At 43.9% G+C, this 22,093-nt stretch overlaps 11 protein-coding genes across 11 annotated transcripts; 7 read left to right on the top strand and 4 right to left on the bottom strand.

The window, feature by feature from the left end:
- Positions 1–4,940: 4,940 nt before the first annotated feature.
- PpBr36_11110 (uncharacterized protein) lies at positions 4,941–5,420 on the top strand (the record flags this gene model as incomplete). Its single annotated transcript, XM_029898213.1, has 2 exons — positions 4,941–5,167; positions 5,273–5,420. The coding sequence occupies 2 exons, from the start codon at positions 4,941–4,943 to the stop codon at positions 5,418–5,420; spliced, it is 375 nt and encodes a 124-aa protein (XP_029743459.1).
- A 9-nt stretch (positions 5,421–5,429) lies between these two features.
- On the top strand, positions 5,430–5,800 carry PpBr36_11109 (uncharacterized protein; the record flags this gene model as incomplete). Its single annotated transcript, XM_029898212.1, has 2 exons — positions 5,430–5,575; positions 5,752–5,800. The coding sequence occupies 2 exons, from the start codon at positions 5,430–5,432 to the stop codon at positions 5,798–5,800; spliced, it is 195 nt and encodes a 64-aa protein (XP_029743511.1).
- Positions 5,801–9,246: 3,446 nt separating this feature from the next.
- PpBr36_11108 (uncharacterized protein) lies at positions 9,247–9,606 on the top strand (the record flags this gene model as incomplete). Its single annotated transcript, XM_029898211.1, has 1 exon — positions 9,247–9,606. The coding sequence occupies one exon, from the start codon at positions 9,247–9,249 to the stop codon at positions 9,604–9,606; it is 360 nt and encodes a 119-aa protein (XP_029743448.1).
- A 1,485-nt stretch (positions 9,607–11,091) lies between these two features.
- PpBr36_11107 (uncharacterized protein) lies at positions 11,092–12,038 on the bottom strand (the record flags this gene model as incomplete). Its single annotated transcript, XM_029898210.1, has 3 exons — positions 11,092–11,260; positions 11,288–11,752; positions 11,833–12,038. The coding sequence occupies 3 exons, from the start codon at positions 12,036–12,038 to the stop codon at positions 11,092–11,094; spliced, it is 840 nt and encodes a 279-aa protein (XP_029743506.1).
- Positions 12,039–14,659: 2,621 nt separating this feature from the next.
- Positions 14,660–15,012, top strand: PpBr36_11106 (uncharacterized protein; the record flags this gene model as incomplete). Its single annotated transcript, XM_029898209.1, has 2 exons — positions 14,660–14,791; positions 14,851–15,012. Coding segments are annotated over 2 exons (294 nt in total), but the record flags the coding sequence as incomplete, so codon positions are not given.
- A 353-nt stretch (positions 15,013–15,365) lies between these two features.
- On the top strand, positions 15,366–16,034 carry PpBr36_11105 (uncharacterized protein; the record flags this gene model as incomplete). The annotated part of the gene is made up of 3 exons (XM_029898208.1): positions 15,366–15,497; positions 15,520–15,781; positions 15,964–16,034. The coding sequence occupies 3 exons, from the start codon at positions 15,366–15,368 to the stop codon at positions 16,032–16,034; spliced, it is 465 nt and encodes a 154-aa protein (XP_029743504.1).
- A 149-nt stretch (positions 16,035–16,183) lies between these two features.
- PpBr36_11104 (uncharacterized protein) lies at positions 16,184–16,387 on the top strand (the record flags this gene model as incomplete). The annotated part of the gene is made up of 1 exon (XM_029898207.1): positions 16,184–16,387. One exon carries the CDS (start codon positions 16,184–16,186, stop codon positions 16,385–16,387), a length of 204 nt encoding a protein of 67 aa, XP_029743505.1.
- A 947-nt stretch (positions 16,388–17,334) lies between these two features.
- Positions 17,335–18,153, top strand: PpBr36_11103 (uncharacterized protein; the record flags this gene model as incomplete). The annotated part of the gene is made up of 2 exons (XM_029898206.1): positions 17,335–17,635; positions 18,086–18,153. 2 exons carry the CDS (start codon positions 17,335–17,337, stop codon positions 18,151–18,153), a joined length of 369 nt encoding a protein of 122 aa, XP_029743510.1.
- An 881-nt stretch (positions 18,154–19,034) lies between these two features.
- Positions 19,035–19,145, bottom strand: PpBr36_11102 (uncharacterized protein; the record flags this gene model as incomplete). Its single annotated transcript, XM_029898205.1, has 1 exon — positions 19,035–19,145. The coding sequence occupies one exon, from the start codon at positions 19,143–19,145 to the stop codon at positions 19,035–19,037; it is 111 nt and encodes a 36-aa protein (XP_029743447.1).
- A 126-nt stretch (positions 19,146–19,271) lies between these two features.
- On the bottom strand, positions 19,272–19,589 carry PpBr36_11101 (uncharacterized protein; the record flags this gene model as incomplete). The annotated part of the gene is made up of 2 exons (XM_029898204.1): positions 19,272–19,376; positions 19,482–19,589. The coding sequence occupies 2 exons, from the start codon at positions 19,587–19,589 to the stop codon at positions 19,272–19,274; spliced, it is 213 nt and encodes a 70-aa protein (XP_029743508.1).
- A 61-nt stretch (positions 19,590–19,650) lies between these two features.
- Positions 19,651–20,469, bottom strand: PpBr36_11100 (uncharacterized protein; the record flags this gene model as incomplete). The annotated part of the gene is made up of 2 exons (XM_029898203.1): positions 19,651–20,061; positions 20,374–20,469. Coding segments are annotated over 2 exons (507 nt in total), but the record flags the coding sequence as incomplete, so codon positions are not given.
- Between the last annotated feature and the right edge of the window lie 1,624 nt (positions 20,470–22,093).

Genomic DNA, 22,093 nt, shown 5'->3' with positions numbered 1-22,093 from the left:
TAGCCTTCGAGGATTTGCGAGGATTAACTCTGCCCTGTAAGGGTTTTTTAGAAAAATAGTTATATTACCGTCTTTAATATATGTTTCTCTAGTTTCTGGCTAATATATGTGTTGCTTTAACGAATCGAAAATCTGGGATTGTGTAAATAGGGATTCACCCTTATAATCGTCAATGCATAGGTAAAGACATACTGGCTCAGGTAACTCCTTATAACGTTGGGCTCCACATCTCCGACCCCCCTAAAGTCCGGCCCCCTTGAAAAATGTAACGACGAAATACCCCTTTTATAAACCGATTTAAATGTAAACCTATCAACGCACAATAATACAATCATTGTCAGGCTCTCCCGGTTCGCTAACCTCTTCTCCATCGTTCAAATCCTCTAAACAGTCCCTATTATTTTCCTGTGCTTCATAAACGTTTTTTTTGCTGACCAAAAGCTCGTTGGGATCCGGAATTACCCTTTTCCTTTTGACCGGCCGTACCGCCTCCAATTTTGCTTTTAACAAACTGATTTTTTGCTGAGCTTCAGCCAATAAGATATCCTTGGTTTCGAAGCTTTTTTGGACTTTTGCAAACAAAAGCCGTGAAGTGGCGTTACTTTTTTCGGACCGGGAAATTTCCTGTAGTTGAAGTCGAATATCTCGGGTCGTTTTAGGGGTTTTCCAAATAAGTAAAGATTGGTCGTTAATTTTTTGGTTTGGGCTTTCCGGTGTTTTATCCCTTTGGAAGCCGTTATTTCTACCTTTTTCGACGTTGGCGTTGCTATTTTCTAATAAAAACGGGTTTAAAAGTGGTTTTGCCAAGTTCACCGGCCATAACCCCGTCGTACGCCAACCAGATTGAATGGTTTTTGCTATAAATGCTTTTGATCTGGCTTTTCGATAGCAAAGTAGAAAGTTTCGTTTCCCAACAACCGTTGAACAGCAAAACTGGTTTACAAATCCCAGGTGACGTCGATAAGCTTCCTTTAACGGCCCAAAAACCGATAAATCCAACGGTTGAAGAACGTGCGACGAATGAGGAGGTAAATATAAAAGCTGAATATTATTTTGGAGGCAAACAAGCATAAACTCGTCGCTGACGTGTGATCCGTGGCCGTCGAGAACTAATAAACGCTTTTCAGGAGTTAAAGGTTGGGTATTTGGAATAAACACCTTTTTTAACCATTCGATACCTGTTTCATTATTTGTCCACCCGTTTTCTGTTGCATGAAATTGCCAGGTATCGAAAGGACTTAAATCAGCTGGAAACCATTGTTGCTGTACGTTTTTCCCCTTAAATATAACGAGGGGAGGTATAACAGCCCCCGTAGCTGATACACATTCGATTATGCTCGTCCAACCCCGCGTTCCAGGCTCTTTTCGCTGTAATGGCCGGATTTTATTACGCCCTAACACCAGGCCATTAGATCCTTTGCCTTCCATTATACCTGTTTCGTCCATATTCCAACGGTTGGCCGGTTTTATAGTATCGATAACGGGATTTTTCAAATAGGACCACCAAGATTTAATTACCTCGGTTGTAGCCCCATTAACCCGGGCATTTTCTATTCGCCGGGGCCTTTGGGTTTTCAAAATTGGATATCGGGCTATAAAACGGCTAACCCAATGTTTCCCAAGGCTTTTTCTTTCTCCGGCGGCCTGAAGAATTCGTTCCGCAAAATAGCGTAGTTCTTGATGCGTTGGCGGAAGGCCTAACGCGGCCTGCGCAAGTACCCAATCTGCCAAATAGGTCTCCTGCTCCTGTGAAAGCCTTTGACAAAATCTTTTCGCTTGTTGAATTGACTGGGCCCCCTTTAAACGATCGTGAAGGGTACTCCGAGGAATACCCCATTTTTGCGAGGTTTTGTGAACTGATTTGCCATTTCTTATGTCAGAAATGGCAGCAAGAAGCTGATTTTCAGTGTACTGTTTCATTGGAAAGTTTGGAGCAAGAATCTTCAAAATGCAAGTTCTAAAGTGAAAAATTCGTCTAGATATTTATAAAATAAAACAAAGGGTTGACGTGGCTGAGTAGATATTTTTAGGGGCCGGACTTTAGGGGGGTCGGAGATGTGGAGCCCAACGTTATTAACAATTGTTGTATTATAAAATAACTTTGCCACCCATCCCTGACATTATTCCAAAAATGAAAGCGTATCACTTTTTTCGTTTATACCAGTTATAATATTCGTATTCCAACTTGCAAATTGCTCTTTAAAATAGAAGGCGAAAATCTCTCATATTCTATACCGCCTTTTCGGCTTCCACCTTCCGACGAAACTGGTTGGGACATTAGGACAAAAATGTCGAGGCTTGCCATTATTTGGGTCCAATATTTAAGTTCACCTCTATTTACAACAGGATTTTGATAATTTGAAGCGCTAGTGGTGGCAAGTAAAGTCAATAGCACCGGTCCCATCGCAGTTGCTTTTACATTCGCGGTTAGCTGTTAGAAACCTAAACCCAATTCCATGGCAGCTATTGCAATCCAATTTTTCATCCGCACTCTTGTTTCGGCAATTTACACAATCTATGCCGCAAGTCGGACATCTTTTTTTATAAAATCCAGTTCCGGTGCACTTTCGGCATTTCGACATTTTTGCGCGGATGTTTAATTTAGAAGCCACTTAACCACTGTTTTTAAATAGCAAAGCACGCCGCTTGGCGAAGGCGGCTTTGTATGGAAAGGTAGACTTACGTCAAAAAAGACCGTTTGTATTGTCAAATATTATAACTCTTGTAAGTGCTTAAAACAGTGTAGGCCAATGATTTTGCAGTAACTCGAAACTTGATCTGTCGAAAGATGATAGTTCCGTGCTTGTCTTTTCGATAAACAGCTAGTTGTAAATAATGGAATTTGAAATGCTAATGGTGGGATCAAAGCTGAATTTATATCAAAATTCCGGTACGGTCAAGCATATGGGAGATTCGAGTATTGTAAATACCTCATGCTGACCCTGGTTTGCGGCTTAATCAAATTAAGTATCCAATTAAAAAGTACTTGGTAGGGATTAGGTTATCTAGGCCTGCAGCCGTCATACATCTTTTCTAAGGATATAACATCCGCTTCACTTGGCACCAGTGCTAGGGTCCCAAAGCTAGCATGGCGTACGGATTATACCAGATAGAACAGCAGTAATCCTGGGACTGTAATTATATATCTTATTGTGCTGACGGAGCATGCATCCGGATAATGGTGTACTCATACGCGGCATAACCTGGGAATCGATAATCACAAATATTATACATGCAGCCAGAACGGATGCCATTGCCTAGCCTGCCAGCCCGCAATATTACGGCTCACTACTCTGACTGGGTTTTAAAACATCTGGTTTCCGTGCCCAGTAGACGCACCAAGTATCGAGCTGGTTTCGGACGTGGTACATGGGGTGGGCTGGTTAAATTGGGTCTGCATTTATATATGGCTGCTAAATGGAAAATAAAGTAACAAAATTTTAACCATAATTAACGTAAATTTATAAAAAGTTGTCCCACTACCCACTGTTACCACAAATTGAAACAAATAATTAAAATTCGTTTTCGAAACGCCGCCGTCCACCGCTACCATACATTTATATTTTTACCCCGCCAGGTTTCGGTATTATAGCATCGTACCCGATTACGTGAGGAATTGGCCGAACGCCGTGCCGCTGTTATATCGATTTCGCGATTAAACGAAACGGCCGATATCGTTTTTACGATTAATAAAGCGCGGTTTAATGGATACTTTTTTTAAAATTATATATTTATTGCGGTGCCCGCAAATGTATTGCTGTATATAATAGTTAAAAAAGGTCGAAACGCTATCCTTATTGCATTTAACCAGGTTAATTAAATGGGGCGGCGCCTTTTCCGAAATATTTGGTGGAAGTTTTTTGGTGTGCATTTTATATTTAATCCATTAAAAACCTCCACCAGCTATTTTATTAATTGGAAAGCGGCGCAAAAATGTGAACCTGGACCAGCAATATAGCCGTATAGTTCATTTTTGAGTTGCTGCAGGAAGATTTTTAGGCGTATTACGTACTCGCCGGTTCCTTGGAGCGGAAATTCGACGAACACTCATATATAGGCATCCAGTGGTGTTACGGTGTAGCAAAGGCGCGTATACTATTACAAGGAGTTGCGAAAGCGGCTACCGAACATGTCATTTGATCAGGGAGTTCGCTTGGACATTGGGGCTAGCGGGGATGAGAGGCTTTGGGTCATTGAAATCACTCCCTGGTACTCGGCCCACTACGTTTCATTGACTGGGTTGCCTTCCCCAAATACACAAGTTTGTAAGACATTCGCCAGATCTTTGGCATGTTCCATAGTTCCAGACTTATGAGCGGCTAAGGGCGTATAGATATATACTTATTCTCATCGACTTGGTCAAGGTAGCCATCTTGAGTCTTCAACAAAGAAATCATCAGGATGTATCCAGACCTATTTGGGCAAAATGGGTTACAATTTTCGACTGGGTTCAAGCGACAGTCGACTATGAATGTGTATCTACCACGCCAGATTGCTCGAGAACCAAGCAGCCTTGCCGTGACCCTCTTGGCGGACCAGCTAAGCCCACGCATAGGGTTGCTTTCGATACAAGCACAAACCAGCACCCTTGTTTTGCGGTGAGGCGTTACTCCATTGCTTTCAAAGAATACAAGGTTGTGTTGAGTGCCAGGCTCGCTAATTGACTGCTCTAGCAAGGGTCATAAGGGGACCAACATACACATTTTAGGTCATCTACCCTAGCTTTTCTTGCCTGGTGCCCCTTGCAAGGGACTGTGTTATAAATATAGCTCGAACCACGATTTTGTGAGCCAGGCTCGCTCATGGTTCTCGAACTTCTGATCTACTCAGCCTACATTCAACTGATACAATTCTTAAACTCAAAGATCAAAAGGGCAAAAGGTCTTTTGGTGGCAGTCACTGAGCAGTAAGGTATGCAATGTATCTCGTGGCTGCCCTGCATGCCTCTATCGCCGTTTCCCATAAAACCGTTACCCGAGACGTCCATCCTCAAAAAGGGTGACCCTGCGCCGCCGCCACTAAACCCTCGAGCTTTTCCCAGGTTATTTCCCAGTCAGCTTCCGGAAAATGCGGTTAACGACGATAAGGACGAGGATATGCTACCTCCCGCCTCAATAATTGCGATCCTCCCAATAAAGTTAAAACCAGGGAATATAAGGTTTCCACGGTACCCTAAGAATTTCAATTTTATAATTTACGATTAGTGGTAAAGGGTACTTATTCAACCATTTAATCGCCCTCCTAACCCCAATTAAAAGCATTTTTAGCGCAGGTTGCCCGAGGAAACAGGCCTCCAAAATGATTCGGCAATTGGCGAAAACAATGCCGTTGGTCGATTATTCCGCTTACAATCGGATATAACAGTATTCGGAAGCAATTCCGGAAATAACCCAATAAATAATATCCGTTCCAGTTCCTAAAAAATATTGATGGAATACGACGCGGATAAACCCCTGCTACGCGTTGTCGGTTTCGAATATTTTCCGAATCCACAGGTTCGTTTATCCCTGATGCTGGCGGCCTCGCTTTCCGAGTCCGACCAGCAAAGAAACTACCGCCGAATTGAATTGCATACGTATTTTTTTGTGAGCGAGCGTTTTAAACTAAGCCCTTCCCGCGATATTAGGTTATTTTCCTCCAAACCTTATACGTAAACCGATTAGAGAATATTGGGCCTGGAATATGAATTAAGCTGATGAGCGACGATTATCTGCTTTAATTGTTATGGGTTTATTAAACGGGTATTTTCAGCCGCGTCCCGACTGGCCTGGGTATGGGTAGCAGCATGGCAGCCTTTTGAATCAAGGCACAACCCAACCAGGTTAGCCTTCGATTTCCGAAAGCGGTCCAACGGCGGGCTAACACGATTCCAGATTGAAATATGGGTTTTATCCTTCAGAAAAATGGATTAATAAGCCTAACGTACGATCCCAATCGCGGCAATCCTAACGTTGTTTTTTTCGGCTACGATATTTTCAGGCTTTAACGTTGGGCTCCACATCTCCGACCCCCCTAAAGTCCGGCCCCTAAAAATATCTACTCAGCCACGTCAACCCTTTGTTTTATTTTATAAATATCTAGACGAATTTTTCACTTTAGAACTTGCATTTTGAAGATTCTTGCTCCAAACTTTCCAATGAAACAGTACACTGAAAATCAGCTTCTTGCTGCCATTTCTGACATAAGAAATGGCAAATCAGTTCACAAAACCTCGCAAAAATGGGGTATTCCTCGGAGTACCCTTCACGATCGTTTAAAGGGGGCCCAGTCAATTCAACAAGCGAAAAGATTTTGTCAAAGGCTTTCACAGGAGCAGGAGACCTATTTGGCAGATTGGGTACTTGCGCAGGCCGCGTTAGGCCTTCCGCCAACGCATCAAGAACTACGCTATTTTGCGGAACGAATTCTTCAGGCCGCCGGAGAAAGAAAAAGCCTTGGGAAACATTGGGTTAGCCGTTTTATAGCCCGATATCCAATTTTGAAAACCCAAAGGCCCCGGCGAATAGAAAATGCCCGGGTTAATGGGGCTACAACCGAGGTAATTAAATCTTGGTGGTCCTATTTGAAAAATCCCGTTATCGATACTATAAAACCGGCCAACCGTTGGAATATGGACGAAACAGGTATAATGGAAGGCAAAGGATCTAATGGCCTGGTGTTAGGGCGTAATAAAATCCGGCCATTACAGCGAAAAGAGCCTGGAACGCGGGGTTGGACGAGCATAATCGAATGTGTATCAGCTACGGGGGCTGTTATACCTCCCCTCGTTATATTTAAGGGGAAAAACGTACAGCAACAATGGTTTCCAGCTGATTTAAGTCCTTTCGATACCTGGCAATTTCATGCAACAGAAAACGGGTGGACAAATAATGAAACAGGTATCGAATGGTTAAAAAAGGTGTTTATTCCAAATACCCAACCTTTAACTCCTGAAAAGCGTTTATTAGTTCTCGACGGCCACGGATCACACGTCAGCGACGAGTTTATGCTTGTTTGCCTCCAAAATAATATTCAGCTTTTATATTTACCTCCTCATTCGTCGCACGTTCTTCAACCGTTGGATTTATCGGTTTTTGGGCCGTTAAAGGAAGCTTATCGACGTCACCTGGGATTTGTAAACCAGTTTTGCTGTTCAACGGTTGTTGGGAAACGAAACTTTCTACTTTGCTATCGAAAAGCCAGATCAAAAGCATTTATAGCAAAAACCATTCAATCTGGTTGGCGTACGACGGGGTTATGGCCGGTGAACTTGGCAAAACCACTTTTAAACCCGTTTTTATTAGAAAATAGCAACGCCAACGTCGAAAAAGGTAGAAATAACGGCTTCCAAAGGGATAAAACACCGGAAAGCCCAAACCAAAAAATTAACGACCAATCTTTACTTATTTGGAAAACCCCTAAAACGACCCGAGATATTCGACTTCAACTACAGGAAATTTCCCGGTCCGAAAAAAGTAACGCCACTTCACGGCTTTTGTTTGCAAAAGTCCAAAAAAGCTTCGAAACCAAGGATATCTTATTGGCTGAAGCTCAGCAAAAAATCAGTTTGTTAAAAGCAAAATTGGAGGCGGTACGGCCGGTCAAAAGGAAAAGGGTAATTCCGGATCCCAACGAGCTTTTGGTCAGCAAAAAAAACGTTTATGAAGCACAGGAAAATAATAGGGACTGTTTAGAGGATTTGAACGATGGAGAAGAGGTTAGCGAACCGGGAGAGCCTGACAATGATTGTATTATTGTGCGTTGATAGGTTTACATTTAAATCGGTTTATAAAAGGGGTATTTCGTCGTTACATTTTTCAAGGGGGCCGGACTTTAGGGGGGTCGGAGATGTGGAGCCCAACGTTAGTAAACAACTGATTGCTGCGCGCAAAGTTTTAACGACGTAGCCCAAAAGGCCGCTACGCCGCAGTTTACAACGGAAGGGCGAAGGATCTTATAATTTGCAGATGGACGCAAAAATATCCCAGTTGAGTGCCGGAATGCTACCCCAAATTATCCTTTCAGTAGGTTCCGTGGAGCAGAAGGCCAAAAGGACCGAGCCCGTTACAAAACGTACCCCTCGGAAAAACCAGTATTAATTTCACCCCCGTTTTTTTAACCACTTTAATAATAACAAAAATAATCCGTGAAAATTCAAAAAGAAGTCCACCCAGGTTGATATTTCCGGTGTCTATTGGCCTTACCAAGGTTTTTTTTCGGTTGGCAAGGTTGTCCCCAGGGTGAACCATAATGGGCTTATTACCGGAAACAAAGGCCCCCAAAAGAATCCGCGCTAAAGTTCAGGAAGGACAGCGGATGACAGATATATCGTGCTTGGCTTATGCTTTTTGCATAAATAAAAACAGAAACGCCAATATAACGTCGGGGAGGTTGAGGACAAACATTCGGCAACACCTCCTGCCTTTTTTTGGATAAATCCGATTAGCCGCGAGGGCCAGGACCGGGCCATGGAACTGCCCAAACCAGATTTGTTTGTTAGTGGTTGCCTTTGTTTGGCATAATTCGCCAGCGCGGCTGGGTAAAGGTGGGATTCCATAAAAAGTATTTTTCGTTGCATATTATCCCAGTACCCAAAGGTAACAAATGGTAATTACCCTGAAAGATTGTTTACCCTCCTCCTACCACCTATACATTTTTGGAAACGGCTAGGGCGGGGAATTTTGTAAGGTGCAGATCCACATAAAATACCCCATTTGAGTGCCGGAATGCTACGCCGAAGTCGCCCCTAAAGGTTCCGTAGAGGTAAAGGCCAATCGGAACGAGCCCGTTAAAAAACGCACCCCTAACGGCCATTATTAACTTTAGCGAACTTCCTAGTCGTACATTTTCGAATCGGGCGGGGATGGGTTTTGCAGTATAAATATAATAATAGTGCGTCGCTGACTTCGTTTAGTAACCATTGTACGGTTTTGCGTTGCGTATAGCGAGTTCCAACGTCGATGGTGAGATAATTTAGGTGACGGGAGATGCTTGTTTTTTCGTCCAGGCTCAAGTCCTGACTGGGGTTTGAAATACGTTTTTTTCCATTCGCTATGATTATATCAGTAAGGCCCGGACGTTTTATAGTGGCAAAATCTGAGCAAGGAGCAATTTGTTGGGTGTAAAATGAAATAGCCAAACTGGGCGGTATAATTTCAGAAAGGCTGACAAAGTAAAATTCAGTTAAACTATAAAATGCTTGACGTCGAGATTGTACCTGATTTATTCCCGGTTTTCTTTGCTGTTCTTTCTCGCAACTTGCCCAGCATGCCACCAAATACACAGCCTCAATTTATTGTGGCTTTTACGCCGCAGCCTTCCTCCATAATTATCGTTTTCGGGTCCAGGATCGAACCGTGGCTCACAAAATCATTGAAACGTATCGAACCCAATAAACCGCTTAATAGCGTTGCTGAACATCAAACATGCTTTAGCAAAATTTTGTTATCGCCGAACACCATTTGGATCCTGGCATCCCTAATGCGAAAAGGTTTAAAATCCGAATCGGATCCCGAGTTTTATTTTGTTAATATTAAAGCAAATGTTATTTTTATCGATATCCTATGCGATAAAATTATATTTAAATTAATTTCGAACACAATAAACGCCTTAATTAAATATTATTAAAACGTTTATTATATTAACGCCGAGGAGAAAAAACAGTATAAAAGGCAGTATAAGGATTTTATTAAAATTATCAACCGTTGCATTTTCCGTATATTTGCTGTTATGTTTAATAGGTTGGAAAAGGATGGTACTGGCGAATTATTTTGTGGGTAAAGCCGAAATATTAAAACCAGGATTTTAAATTTTATGGAACGCTTATTATTTTCGCCCTTTAAAAAGGTTAAACCCATTTCGGAATCGCTTTCACTATCCATAACCGCATTTTCTGCTAATTTATATTCAAAACCTCCCATTAATAAGGTGGTTGGCTGGCCACCTAATTTAAATCCAATTCAAACCTTTTCCTAATCCCAAGTCAATTGCGACCCTTTTTCGATATCATTTTACGGAATCCCACCAATCTCTGCCTTCCCACCAATACCAAATCAGGCGGCTTCTACTGCTTCTAACTTTGGTCATATTCCAACTGCTCCGAAAAACCAATCGGCTTTAAATTCAACGTATTTAAATCCGACGTATGCGAGACAAGCAAACAATATAGAGGAATATAATAATACCAAAATGTCCGTGACTCGTTTTAACGGCAACCCATCTTCATCCGCGTCCAAAATTGAACCTCGCAGGTAGGCATTTTATCCCCGTCGAGGTCAAGCTACTCCAGAGCTGCCGCCCTAATCTGGGGCAACCATCCCTCAGGAAGTGCCTCCGCCGAGAAAGACCTTCCAGCTACATATGCAGCGGACTTCGCCTGGGTACTCTGATCAGAGAGCTCAAATAAGCGAGCAAGTTTTATCTTCTTTTTTTTATTTTTCTCCCAAATGACATTTATCTGACTCCATTTACACAGCCTTACCAATTTCGAAGTATCAATTTCATATACCCGATATAAGCCGGACAGGGAAGCACCACGCGAGGCTGCTATAAATGGGTTAATAACTACTTTTAAATGGTTTTAAATTAAACAAACTGTCGACAGGATTGTCGCTATTTCCCATAGGCCGAATAAGCTGCTTTGGAATCGCGAATTGTCCATTTTGAAACCAGGTTCGGAATAAAAACAGGAATTTGCAATACAATTTAACGGGGAATGGACGTAAAATCGGAGGACGAAATATTAGGTGGTTATTGAAATACACAAGTTACATCTAATAAATTATATACCTTTTTATTTGGTTTGGATAATTGGAGGGCTGTTTGAGGTTAACGGAAGAGATTACGAGGAAAAAGGGGATTCGGATCTGGAAAAGAATAAACGAATTAATTGGTAACGTTTTCAAAAGGCCGCCAAATAATAAACGACGGCACATATTGGAGCGACTCAACGAAATATAACTGGTTTATATATACCACAATTATAATCCGCAAGCCATTCGGGGACTTTATAGGGAATTTGCTACCATAATAAAAAACGAAAAAGCTGTCGATATGATTTCCCTGCCTCCCATTATTACAGGTACAAAATATTACCATTCGACACCAGCATAACTATCGCATATCATCTGGCTCGATCTCCAAAATAACTCGAAAATACCACGGCCAAAATGTGTTACGGATATATCGATGTAGATTTTGCAGTCCACATACAATCTTATACGTACCCACGACGCTCTGGGTCGTGCCAAAGGCGTATTCGCGCCAAAGGATGGTCTTATCGCTTTAACGGGAGGTAGCAGCCAAATACCAGGAATGGCCACGAATAAATATCGCTGGAATATATGGGAGTGTTCCGAGTAGGCGGTCCAATTCGGCCACGGCACGCTTTGCAGAATTTATTAAACTATTATTTGCCCCCTCGCCACCGCCGCCGCCATCCTCAAAAGGGGTTGTATTAATCGAATATTTTTGTAAAAACCGACCCTCCAAAAGCTGCGACCATATGTTCCACTGTGCGGCCTGCCAAATGCCAATTTGAAGTGTTTGTCGCTGTTCGTCGCCGCCGCTCCTTTTAACTTCGATGCTAACCACGATTGGGACGTCCAGTAGCGGGGGGGCGTCGCTATGGTTGATGGATGAGCCGGGAAGCCTTGCGCGCAAAACATCGATGGCTTTTTTCGCAGCGACAGCGGTTGGGTCCACTAAATTGGATGGACATGCGACGAGACACAAATCTACCATCCTCGATTTCTGGCTGGCGAAAGGACTATACCTGCGAATAGCTTTGGCGTAAATTTTAAAAATAATATAATTAGCGGTGCAATTATATATATTGGGAGGTGAAAAACGTACGTAATAAGCACGTCCAGCAGATTATTGGCGGGCCCTTTTTTCCCGTTGAGAGCAAGACGCAGGAGCGGGAAATGGACGCCGGATATCCAACCATCTTCGTATTCGACCCTCGAATTGCAGCGACGTGCGTCCTCCACAATGTCCATCACCTCAGAGACTAACGGAGTCGGGCCTAGTAGATCACGCGCCTCGTTCGGAACAAACATATGTTAATAAATTTCGAAAATGCGTCTGGTTTCTGCCTTTTTTTCAAAGGCATCCTGTATAAAAGAAATAAATGTTAAAAAGGAACAACAAAAATGGCAACCACAGTGCTAACCTTTATCCGCTCTGGGAAAATGCCGACGTTACCCTTTTAAATACTTTCCATAATTTTAAGCATATTAAACAACATCGGTGGCAATGTTTCCGTCAGGGCCAGGGGTTACGTAATAAGGGCACCGGGGCCCAGGGCAAACCTCGCCAATTCCTTATTTGGAAAGTGCTGGCCCGACCATGTAAAGACGCCAGAGCTTGTGGCCGATTGGACATTACTCGATTCCCATGCTGCCTGGGGTGTAAAAAAAAGCCGAGGAGGGGCGAATATTAACCAAACTGGGTAATTTCCTCGTTATCGTGGTGTAGTTTCCAGGTCGACCGGTGCGTTATCGTCCCCATCTTCCGCTGCTGCCCGGCGCTTCCTCCTCGTCGGGGTCCGGGTATTTATGCAGGAGACGGCGCTTATCGAAGGCGGGGGAGAGGCAAGGGCGTAACGGTTGGTGACGGCGGAAGACCGTTTGCGCTTTTTAGGTGGCGCGATCTGGATGGAAGGCGGGTTTAAAAGAGGCTGTTCGCAAACTGGATTAACCTGTTCGAACCAGGTTAAGATGTTGTCGTCACCGCGTCTGGCGATTTAAGCCATTAATTAAACGGAGACGAAAGGATCGCGAAAAAATTGTGGTGAAGAGATGATTGCTGCGGTTTGACGGCCAATGGATCATGTATTTGAAAATAACGTATTGCGCCGCTCGGAAAATATTAATGATGACCAAGGTTCAATTGATTGATTACAGGCGGGCTGCGAGGCATTGCCATGGTAACAATGACGGCATATCGATAAGGCTACAGTGGGCCGTGCATATGATGCAATTAAGTCCGGAGCTATTACACCGTGCCCCATGCACACAGGTACTCCACTTTAATTATGCATTGAGAATCCAGCCAAGCCAGCTCATCAGCATTCATTCCATAACAGCAGTCAACTTGCGACTGGCGTGATTTAGAGTCGAGAAAACAAAAGTGTCGAGTGACGAGGGTTAGGGTGTCGAACGAGTCGTGGTGGATGGATTAATGCTGTGTGATACGTAGTTGGGCATCCGTTCTAACCCCAACCTAGCCCCTTCTCGCGATGCACGCCAAAGGGAACGAGCGCATGGTTAGGGTGTAAGTCCAAAACCGAAAATGGAGCGTTATATAATGTAACGTCGTGGAATAGCAACGCAAAGGAGGCAGCGGGAGGAAAGAGAATATAATAAGAAAAAGGCCATGGCTCTATGGTTTGCGTTTTGCATATATGCGTGGGAAGCATCATAGCTGGGAGTCCTTAGGTTATCTGTCAGTTGCGTAAATATTACCGTGGCAAGTTTGCAATCAAAGAACTATAAAGCGTGTGTAAATCTTTAATATTTCGGAGTATCCATGGAAGGCCAAAGCAAGGCCTGGCCGCTCAAATGGGGGACAAAATTAAATTGACCTTAAGCGCACCGAATCGGTTATTATTTTAACCACCCGGTCCTCGGATGGCTAAACACAATTAGCCACGCCGTTGTAATTGAGCAGCCAACCCCGCCTTTGTTTGCGCATGGTCCCAACCTTAATTCCGACCCCCGCAAGGATTTGTCGGGTCTGACCAAGCGCAAATAAGCGCCCGGCCTTAACACCGAAGCCTTATTGCCCCTTTACACCATACCGCCCTCTCCGCCTCGGTTTTAACCGCGGTCGGCATCGTTACCCAAACGACGCCGAATTTACAAACACGACCGTAACCCGTCAGGCGGACAGGTCTCCGACGCCGACCTAACGCCCCGTGTTGTTCGCAGCAACGATTATCCACCCTACTCCTTTCGACTAATTTGAACCCGAACCGGGCGCCTTTCACGTTCCATCCGTCTGCGCCGCCACCGGCCACCTTTTCGGCCTTTAAAACCTCGACCTCGACGACGATATCGCGCAACCAAAGCTAATTGCAACGGTTAACGATTATAGCCAAGCGCACCATTGACCTGCTGACATTGGAAAAGCCTATTTATATCGTCCCTGGGAACAATTCGGCTAAAAAGCTGCTTAAACTGCTGCCCCCGGATGTTCACGGCTTACATAAGACTTTTGCAATCTATTAGTGGACTGGTCACGCCATACATTCCCGGACAGGTGCAAAAAAAGCTAATTGGATGGAGGATATATAGGAAATAGGTCCGTATAGTGCGACTAATACTAATTTTATTATAATATTATAAAAACTGGCACCAGCAGTTTTTCAATGTCCGGATTTATTTGAAATTATAAGCCTTTATTTCGAGGTCCTACACGCAAACTTTCCCTATATTGGCATCGCCCCGCCTTTTCCACATTTGGGACATTTGAGCCAGCTAACCAAATTGCGCAGCCGAGCGCTTATCGATTAGCGATTCAATTTTTGACGCGTCCCCACCGACGCGCCATAAAATTAAACCCCCGGATTTAATTACAAAGTGTTCCTAATCAAAGTTTGGATTTGTTTTTCTGCGCCGAAAGGGTAGATTTGTGTAATGTTATCACGGATGTCCACAATATTTTCGTAAAAACTCAGCATGTCGGGAGGCAATGGTGTTTCGGGTTAATTGCCCAAACACGCGTTGGCGTTGAGAACATTTCCGAACAACCTATTTGCTGTTTTTTCGGAAACCGTGGCCGCCTGGAAGTCGAGGCATTGGATTGTAATGTAGGTGGAAACAATGAAAAACTGGTTCAAAATCGCCCTCTAATTCACCCTCGCAAAAGCATAGTCCGTCACCCTACAAAAATGGACAAAATAACGACCTTGTGATTACCATCGCAACAATTGACCCGCAAACTGCCAAAAAGCAAGCTTCAAACTTTCGCCCAAATGTTATCATTAATAGCAGCGACAGTGGCGGCGCTGCGCAGTGTTATGATGGGTAAAGGAGAGTTTTGGTGTCCCGGTCCAACCGTCATTGGACCTGGCATTCAGGCGGCACATATTATTCCGAAAATAACATTGGAATCGCTTCCCTTTCGATAACGACCAAACCATACCCGATCCAAATAATGTGGAATCCCTAAAAAACGTTTGGCAAACTACATAAAATCCTAACAACGGGATATAAATAGCAAATCACCTGCACCAGTGCTTCGACCAGCGATTTTTCTCCATTCACCCAAATACGGACATTATCCGCGTTTTTATACCCTACTTTCTTTTGATATAATATTACGGGAGGCCTGCTGCCTTACCACCCGGGCTAAGTAGGCGGGCTTTGCGGCTTTAATATAACATGTGCTATATTGAAAATTTTGGTGCTATGTATCCTATGCCTAGCGCCCCAGCACCAATTATTAACATCAGGTTTAACGCTGCGAAGCTGCCCGTTAGCTTTTCCTTCGCGGTTTTTGGAGACCTTGACAAAGTTTAAAATCATTCCACTGCAGGCACCGCACCGACGGCTACCCAAGGCGCAAACGCAAGCTCGTGTGCTGGTGGCTTTAATTATGCGGAAAAACACAAGCAGACGTCGGCGGTGGAGCTCCCGCCTACATATGAGTCTTCGCGCCCGCCAGCGGAAAACGCGCACCACCCGACTCGGCTTTAGCGTGTGGGCAACATGGTCACCTTTGGCCGAACAATATCAGCGGCGCGGTTGGATAGTACTCAAAGTGCATAGTGAGAGTAAAAGGGATGATGATGTTGAGGGTTGGTCTTATCAAATCGCACGAAAAAAGGGGCCATTGGTTATACCAGTGGAACCGGAGCGCGGGCGATCTAGGAAAAGGAAGCGGCTAACACCAGCCCATTAACGAAAATATTGTATATGCTTTACACGTTTATCGACTTCAGCCTCAAACTCCTTTAAACAAATTCTTCTTCTTTTTCAGCGGCTTCGAGTATAATTCCATTCAATCACCAGCCAAGCAACGACATTGAATCCGAAAATTCCCGGAATTAATACCAAAAGGCCTTGGAAGATGAGCTTCGACTATGGTACGGTTCAAGTGACTCGTTGACGGCATGGTACGCGCTCTGTCGTGCGATCACAATGCGAAAAAGTAAGAAAGAACCATCAAAAAGCCCGGAAATTCGTGTTAAAAACCCCCTATGGCTGTACGAAAAATGTACATCAATATTATCGATTTGATTAAATGGGTGCGCAAACGTAAAACTACTGAAAAACCGGTTCAAACCTTGGGCACACTGGGGGAATTGCGGAGTAACACCAAGGAAACGGGAAAAATATTTCGCAATACGTACCGTAACGAGGGAAACGTCGTTTTAAAAGATTTGCTTAGGAGGATATTTTGAGATCTTATTTTAAATAAGGGTGTTAATATATACCTGCGCATTATTTGTCCAGCGATGTAATAAGGTTTGCCACATTCGGTTAAGATTAGGGCTAGGGCGAATAACGCCAGGGATAATTTAATCACCGCATATTAGTGGCCAAACCATCAATGGATTCATAAATAATTTGCCGAGCAAAAATAGGGCTTTTAATCCCGCGTTTTGCCGCATGGATGGCCTGTTAGCAATGCCCTAATTGGTATAACACAACCACCTCGAGTCGGAATAATTGATCCAGCACTCTTTCCTAGACGCGTTCCTGCAAAACCCACCCTTTCGGTTTTCGACGCATTCACAAGGCGTCCGGCGACCTCGCAGCTTCTTTTTTAACGCCGATAACGCCAGCGAGAACAACTGCCTATAATTTTCCGAAACACCCATTTTAACTGGGTATTTTACGTATATTAACAATTATTACCCACAGTAAATCGTATACCCTTTATAAAACGGGCCATTTTACGTGGTTTAGCAAAACAATCGGGGGATTAAATTGGTGGAACAACCATAAGGTGGGGGAATGGCTACGACGACAGAAAGGGCAGATTTATTGGTTACAGTGGCACGTATAAGGTGCCTTTTATTTGCACGTATTTTGTCTAAACGGTTTAGCATTTAACCCCAGGATTGGAAAAAAAAAAAGGATATAATGGCAGGTTAGACTTCCCACTGCCCGTTCCTTACCTTTCCTCTTTTATTATATCTCCGATAAACACAGGGTATCCACATTTTACCTGCTATTAATTTGGTTTTCAGAAAAAATTATTGGACAATGACGTTGTTTTCTGGCACCCATCATTATTTTGCCTTTAGTAAAACAATTAATTATTTCAGTAAAACTATAAACAAGGCGTTTTATACGGACGGTCAAATACAAAGGAAAATTAACTGTTGTTAGACAGAACGGCGAAATGGAATCCCGTCCCGGTGCAGGAGGGCAGCAATTTAATATTAAAATTTCTTGCCAAATTGAAATTATTGTGGAGTGGGCCTACGGGGCCAAAAACAGCAACCAGGGTATTAGGGTCGGGTATAGGAACAATGCTAATAATACAGATGCAATTGAAGGAGCAGGGAAGGTAATAGTGAATAATGGGTTGGAGCGGCCGAAACAGCCATATTCGCAGCAGAAGGAAAATGATTGCGGGAAACAGCAGGATTTAGGTGAAGGGATAAATATTGACGTGGACATTAATCAAAATAATCAGGATTGTTACATAACCAACTCCTTTTTTAATAGAGAATAGGATGTAAAAACTGAGGCGGCAATGTCCTTCGGAGAAGATGGTAACGACGGACATTTGAATTACGAACCCATAAACGTGGATACGTAAATGGTTATGGTGAAGAATTGGCCATTGCAAATTAAGGGAGACAATGGAAGGTTTTACAAAAGGTCCGCAAACTGAGCAAAACCTGGATAGTATTTTTTTTTCTAGTTTTGTTTGTAAGCTTTTCGAGTTTTCGGTTTAATATAAAACCAAAATTTGTTTTGAAATAGTGACAGTTAAATGTTAATATTAATGGCAATGCTAATATAAGCGGTTGTTGAGCCGAATTTGGATTTACGGCCGTTAACCAGGGTGCCGTGGCCTGCTATGACGCCGAAGCCATTGCGCGGTAAAAAAAAGTTGCGCCCAGGTGCTGTTTTTTGCCTGGTAGCGTTCGAGTACGAGGGCTGGCGTGCCCAGCCCCTCGGTAACAGCGGCGCCACGGCCGCCATAAAATAGACGTCGCTGTGGTAGCAATGCCAGCGGCAGTGACAAAAATTTGTAATGCGGCCGCGTTTTCCTGCTTTACCTTCCAAATGAATTCCCGATCCTGATTTTCGTTTACTGCGTGGTAATTTTATCGGCTCCGTCGCCTTTGGTTTTTCTACTTTGCTTTATAGCATTGATTAATAATTTCGGGAGCCAAATCTTCGTTCGAGTTTGGCGATTAAATCTGTGGGTCGAATCTGGATGGATAAAAACTTTTGTGATATTCGTAACCAGTTAGGAGGGACAAAAAAGGAAAGAGGTACTCGCTGGGCGCGCGGGAAAAACAAAAACACCACCCTCTGTTATATGTTTCGTGACGAGGAGCGGATTATATGGATCGACAAATCACCATAGAAATTACTAAGCGAGCAAAATGATCGCAAGGTTACACAGGAGTTTAAAAACAGTTAATACCTAGTAAAATAGTCTTAGTCTATAGATCGCCTAGCAGCAATCAATTTATTATCCTAGTTATAAGTTAAATCATACCTTCACCCTTGGGACCCATTGCTACGCCCAAACGCTCAATTGCTTTAACCCATTGTACGCTTACCCTTAGGAACAGGTTGCTTAAGACCTTGTTCGTAACTATTACAGCCTGAATAACGTTCACTCAATTGCTTGCACTAGTCACAACTCCAACCGCAACGCGAGCCACAATACCGATAACTACCTTTCGGAATATATACCATAGCAGGTTTGCACTTAAGGCACTGTAATAAAAGAGCCTCAAACCCTTGTCTGAGGTTAATAATTACATAACAAAAGGGTATGCGTTAATATATATTAAATTGTTACAGTACGCTTGCCGCCTTATTTTGAAAATACCAATCCGCAAAAAAGTGAACCACTCACTTTCGGAAACACCCGTCCACCCAACTAACCAGCGCCCTTAAATTTGCAAGGAGCTTATATATTTCCGAAAGCTTCCACGTGCCGTTTATGTGCCCGAATGGGACCATTCCAATCCTATCGCCGCGGTTACAGTTATAATGCGTAACCACAGGCAGCGTGACGAAACGCCTACCATGCCCTGGCGGCATAAATTTACGCATACGGACGTGCCACGCCGCAGTTTATACGCCCAGCTAAACCAAACCGTAATTCTTATCGCCTTGGAAAATCTTGGTCTTAATCGCAACGGCGATGGGCAGGAACAGCAGCCCGTCATATATCGTCTGCGAAACAGTGCGCTTTTACAGAGGCTGGACGATGACGGCGCCAAGAATATTTTCTTTTAACCGGCTATTTCTCCCGGGGTTTAGGGAAAACGCGAGATCGATTTTCTTTTATATTACGGCGTCGAACCCTCGTCGATTAAAATATGTGACGCGAATGGGCGGAACGAAAGCGGGTGTAATTCCGACCTGGTTAAAAACGTTTGGACGGCGGATTTGGCAAACCATTTTGCTTAAATTAACACACGTACGCATACGTTTCACTCAAATTCGTGTACCCTTTAATTTCCTAGCCTGAAGGCGTCGTCGCAAATGCTGTCCACTGTCCGTAATTTAGAAATGGCGGTAACTTTGTCGTTCTCGCCAAGGGACGTAAATCAGGTAATAACGTGGGACCCTTTATTTTTGTCACTTCTTTTACCTGGCCGAAAACGCATAACGTAACAAATCCGCTAATAAATTTTAAAATTTTGTAAGCCGTAAACATTTGTGGGGGCAGCAGTTTAAGCAGCCTTTTGGCTGTTTTGTTCCCAGGTATAATATGGACTGGTTTTTCCAGGTTAATTGTTTGCTTGGCTGGGCTCGTAAAACGTTTCGACTGGCTCTGGTTGCGCGATAAAGTTGTCGAGGTTGAAATTTTACAGGCCGAATAAAGGTGGATAATAACGGTGCAGGCGGATGGAACGTAAAAGGCGCCCGGCTCGGGTTTAAATTGGTTAAGGAGGAGGAAGATGGACGATCGTTACCGCGAAGGGCACGGGGCGTTAGGTCGGAGTTAAAAATCGGGCCGTTTAAGGGATCGCGGTCGTTCTTTTAAATTCGGCGTCGTTTGGGTGGTGGCCCCGACCGCAATAAAGATCCAGGGGAGAGGGTGATATGGCGTAAACGGGCAATGAAAATTCGATGTTAAGGTTGGGCGTTCGTTTGCGCTTGGTTAGCAACGTTTTTTGCGCAGGTCGGAGTCCGGGTCGGGACTATGCGGAAATAGAGGTGGCGTCGGCCGCGCACACACGACGGCGTGGTTAATTGTGTTAAGCCACCCAAAGATTGAGGAAAAAAAGCAGGGGTTGCAGGTGTAAATCGCCACGGCCTGCGCTACCGTTATATTACTGTACGTGGAGGAAGGATTTGTACGAAATATATTTGATGCGACGTCAGTAAATAGGGAGGGATAAGGCAATCGAAAAAAGATGGAAGGCAATTGGCGTTTGGCGGGGCAATTTAATGGTCGCGTTATTGTTACCCGGCGACCAAACCAGCCCTTTGGGGCGGGGTAACCTGGCCATTCGTTTCCCTTTGCTAATATTACGCAGCGTATACCACCGAACGCGTTAACGCGTCGATTGCGCAAACAATCGCTTTTTGTCATTTGAATTAACCACTACGCAAGCCACGTAAGCCTTCGTATTCGTCCACGTCAAATGCGACCCGCGTTCGATTAATGGCTATATCCCATATACCCGCGATTATGCAGTAACGTAGGTAGTTTATCTAAAACTATTACGCTTTAAAATAGCCTAGACCCTTTCTAACAATAATCGCAAGTTTTAATCAGAGAGACGATGCAGGTAAGAACAGTGATAACGACGAGACAATCGACAGCTGGGCAATCAACAGTTAACGGAGTACCGTCAAATTTATTATTTAAGGCAAAGATGGCAGGGAGGTATTTGAGGAAGAGATGCAACGCCGGGATGAGGCAATAGTCATCAAATTCTGGGCGTTATTTAACTAAATTCGGGAAAGAACTATCAAATGCAATATATTACGCATCTTCAAAATACTTTATCATAAACCAGGCAAGCTCCCACAGCTGCTGATATATTGGGTTGGGTATAAGGGCAATGCAGCGACCTGGGAGCCAGTGTTAAATATGTTTGCTTTAAACGACGCCCCAAAAATGCACGATTAACTTTGCCACCAAAAGCTTAACAAGTGGTTTGGACCTGAGACCGACACCTCCCCCGATACGAACCCGTTTTCGGCCGCACCGTCGTTTTCCATAAAGCACCGCCGCGACAGTGGAAACCCTCCCGCCAAACGCATTCGGAAAAGTACTACCTGCGCGACTAAACGTAAGTTAAACCCCCAAAAATGCGATAATCCGTTACCAATACGACGATCGGATCAGATTTTGCTCCCACCGATCCCCATTTACCCCGAGCATTAAACGCGGTTATAAATGTCGAACCGGCGCATTCCGATAACCGCCGCCCAATTTTATGCCGGTCTCGAACGTATTCTTTCGGTTCCGGTGCACCCGGTTCCGGTGCAAACAAAAACGCTGTCGTCGCCGATAGCCCATCGCCAATTTGTTGGATAAACCGGCCTTTTGCCAGTTTAGGTATAAAAACGTCACGCACTTCGGAGCACATAAGGCCTAGCAGCCGTATCGCTTTACGCGGTCCAACCAGCAGGTTGCCTTGGCAACTTTTAACAGCAGACGATATGGCCGGTTTGGTATTTTTAAAAAGTCGGTTAAACGACAATTATATTAATGCGTTATTTACCATTGGTGCAACGCTCAGCTCGTCTTTTGTCACGGTTGACAGCTGCTTCGCGACCTTTTATGCATTAATGGATTGCCAAAACCAGTACCAGCCAGCAGGTATGGTGTGGAAAGTTAACCGAGAACAAAATTATATGCACTTTCCACTCGGAAAATCACAGGGCCCTCCCTTTACTGGAACTTGGCACCAAATGCGCCACTTTTTACGATTTTCTTAAGGATT

The sequence above is a fragment of the Pyricularia pennisetigena genome, assembly GCF_004337985.1.
Source record: "Pyricularia pennisetigena strain Br36 chromosome Unknown Pyricularia_pennisetigena_Br36_Scf_13, whole genome shotgun sequence".
Classification (NCBI taxonomy): Eukaryota; Fungi; Ascomycota; class Sordariomycetes; order Magnaporthales; family Pyriculariaceae; genus Pyricularia; species Pyricularia pennisetigena.
This window is presented reverse-complemented; position numbering and strand designations above follow the sequence as displayed.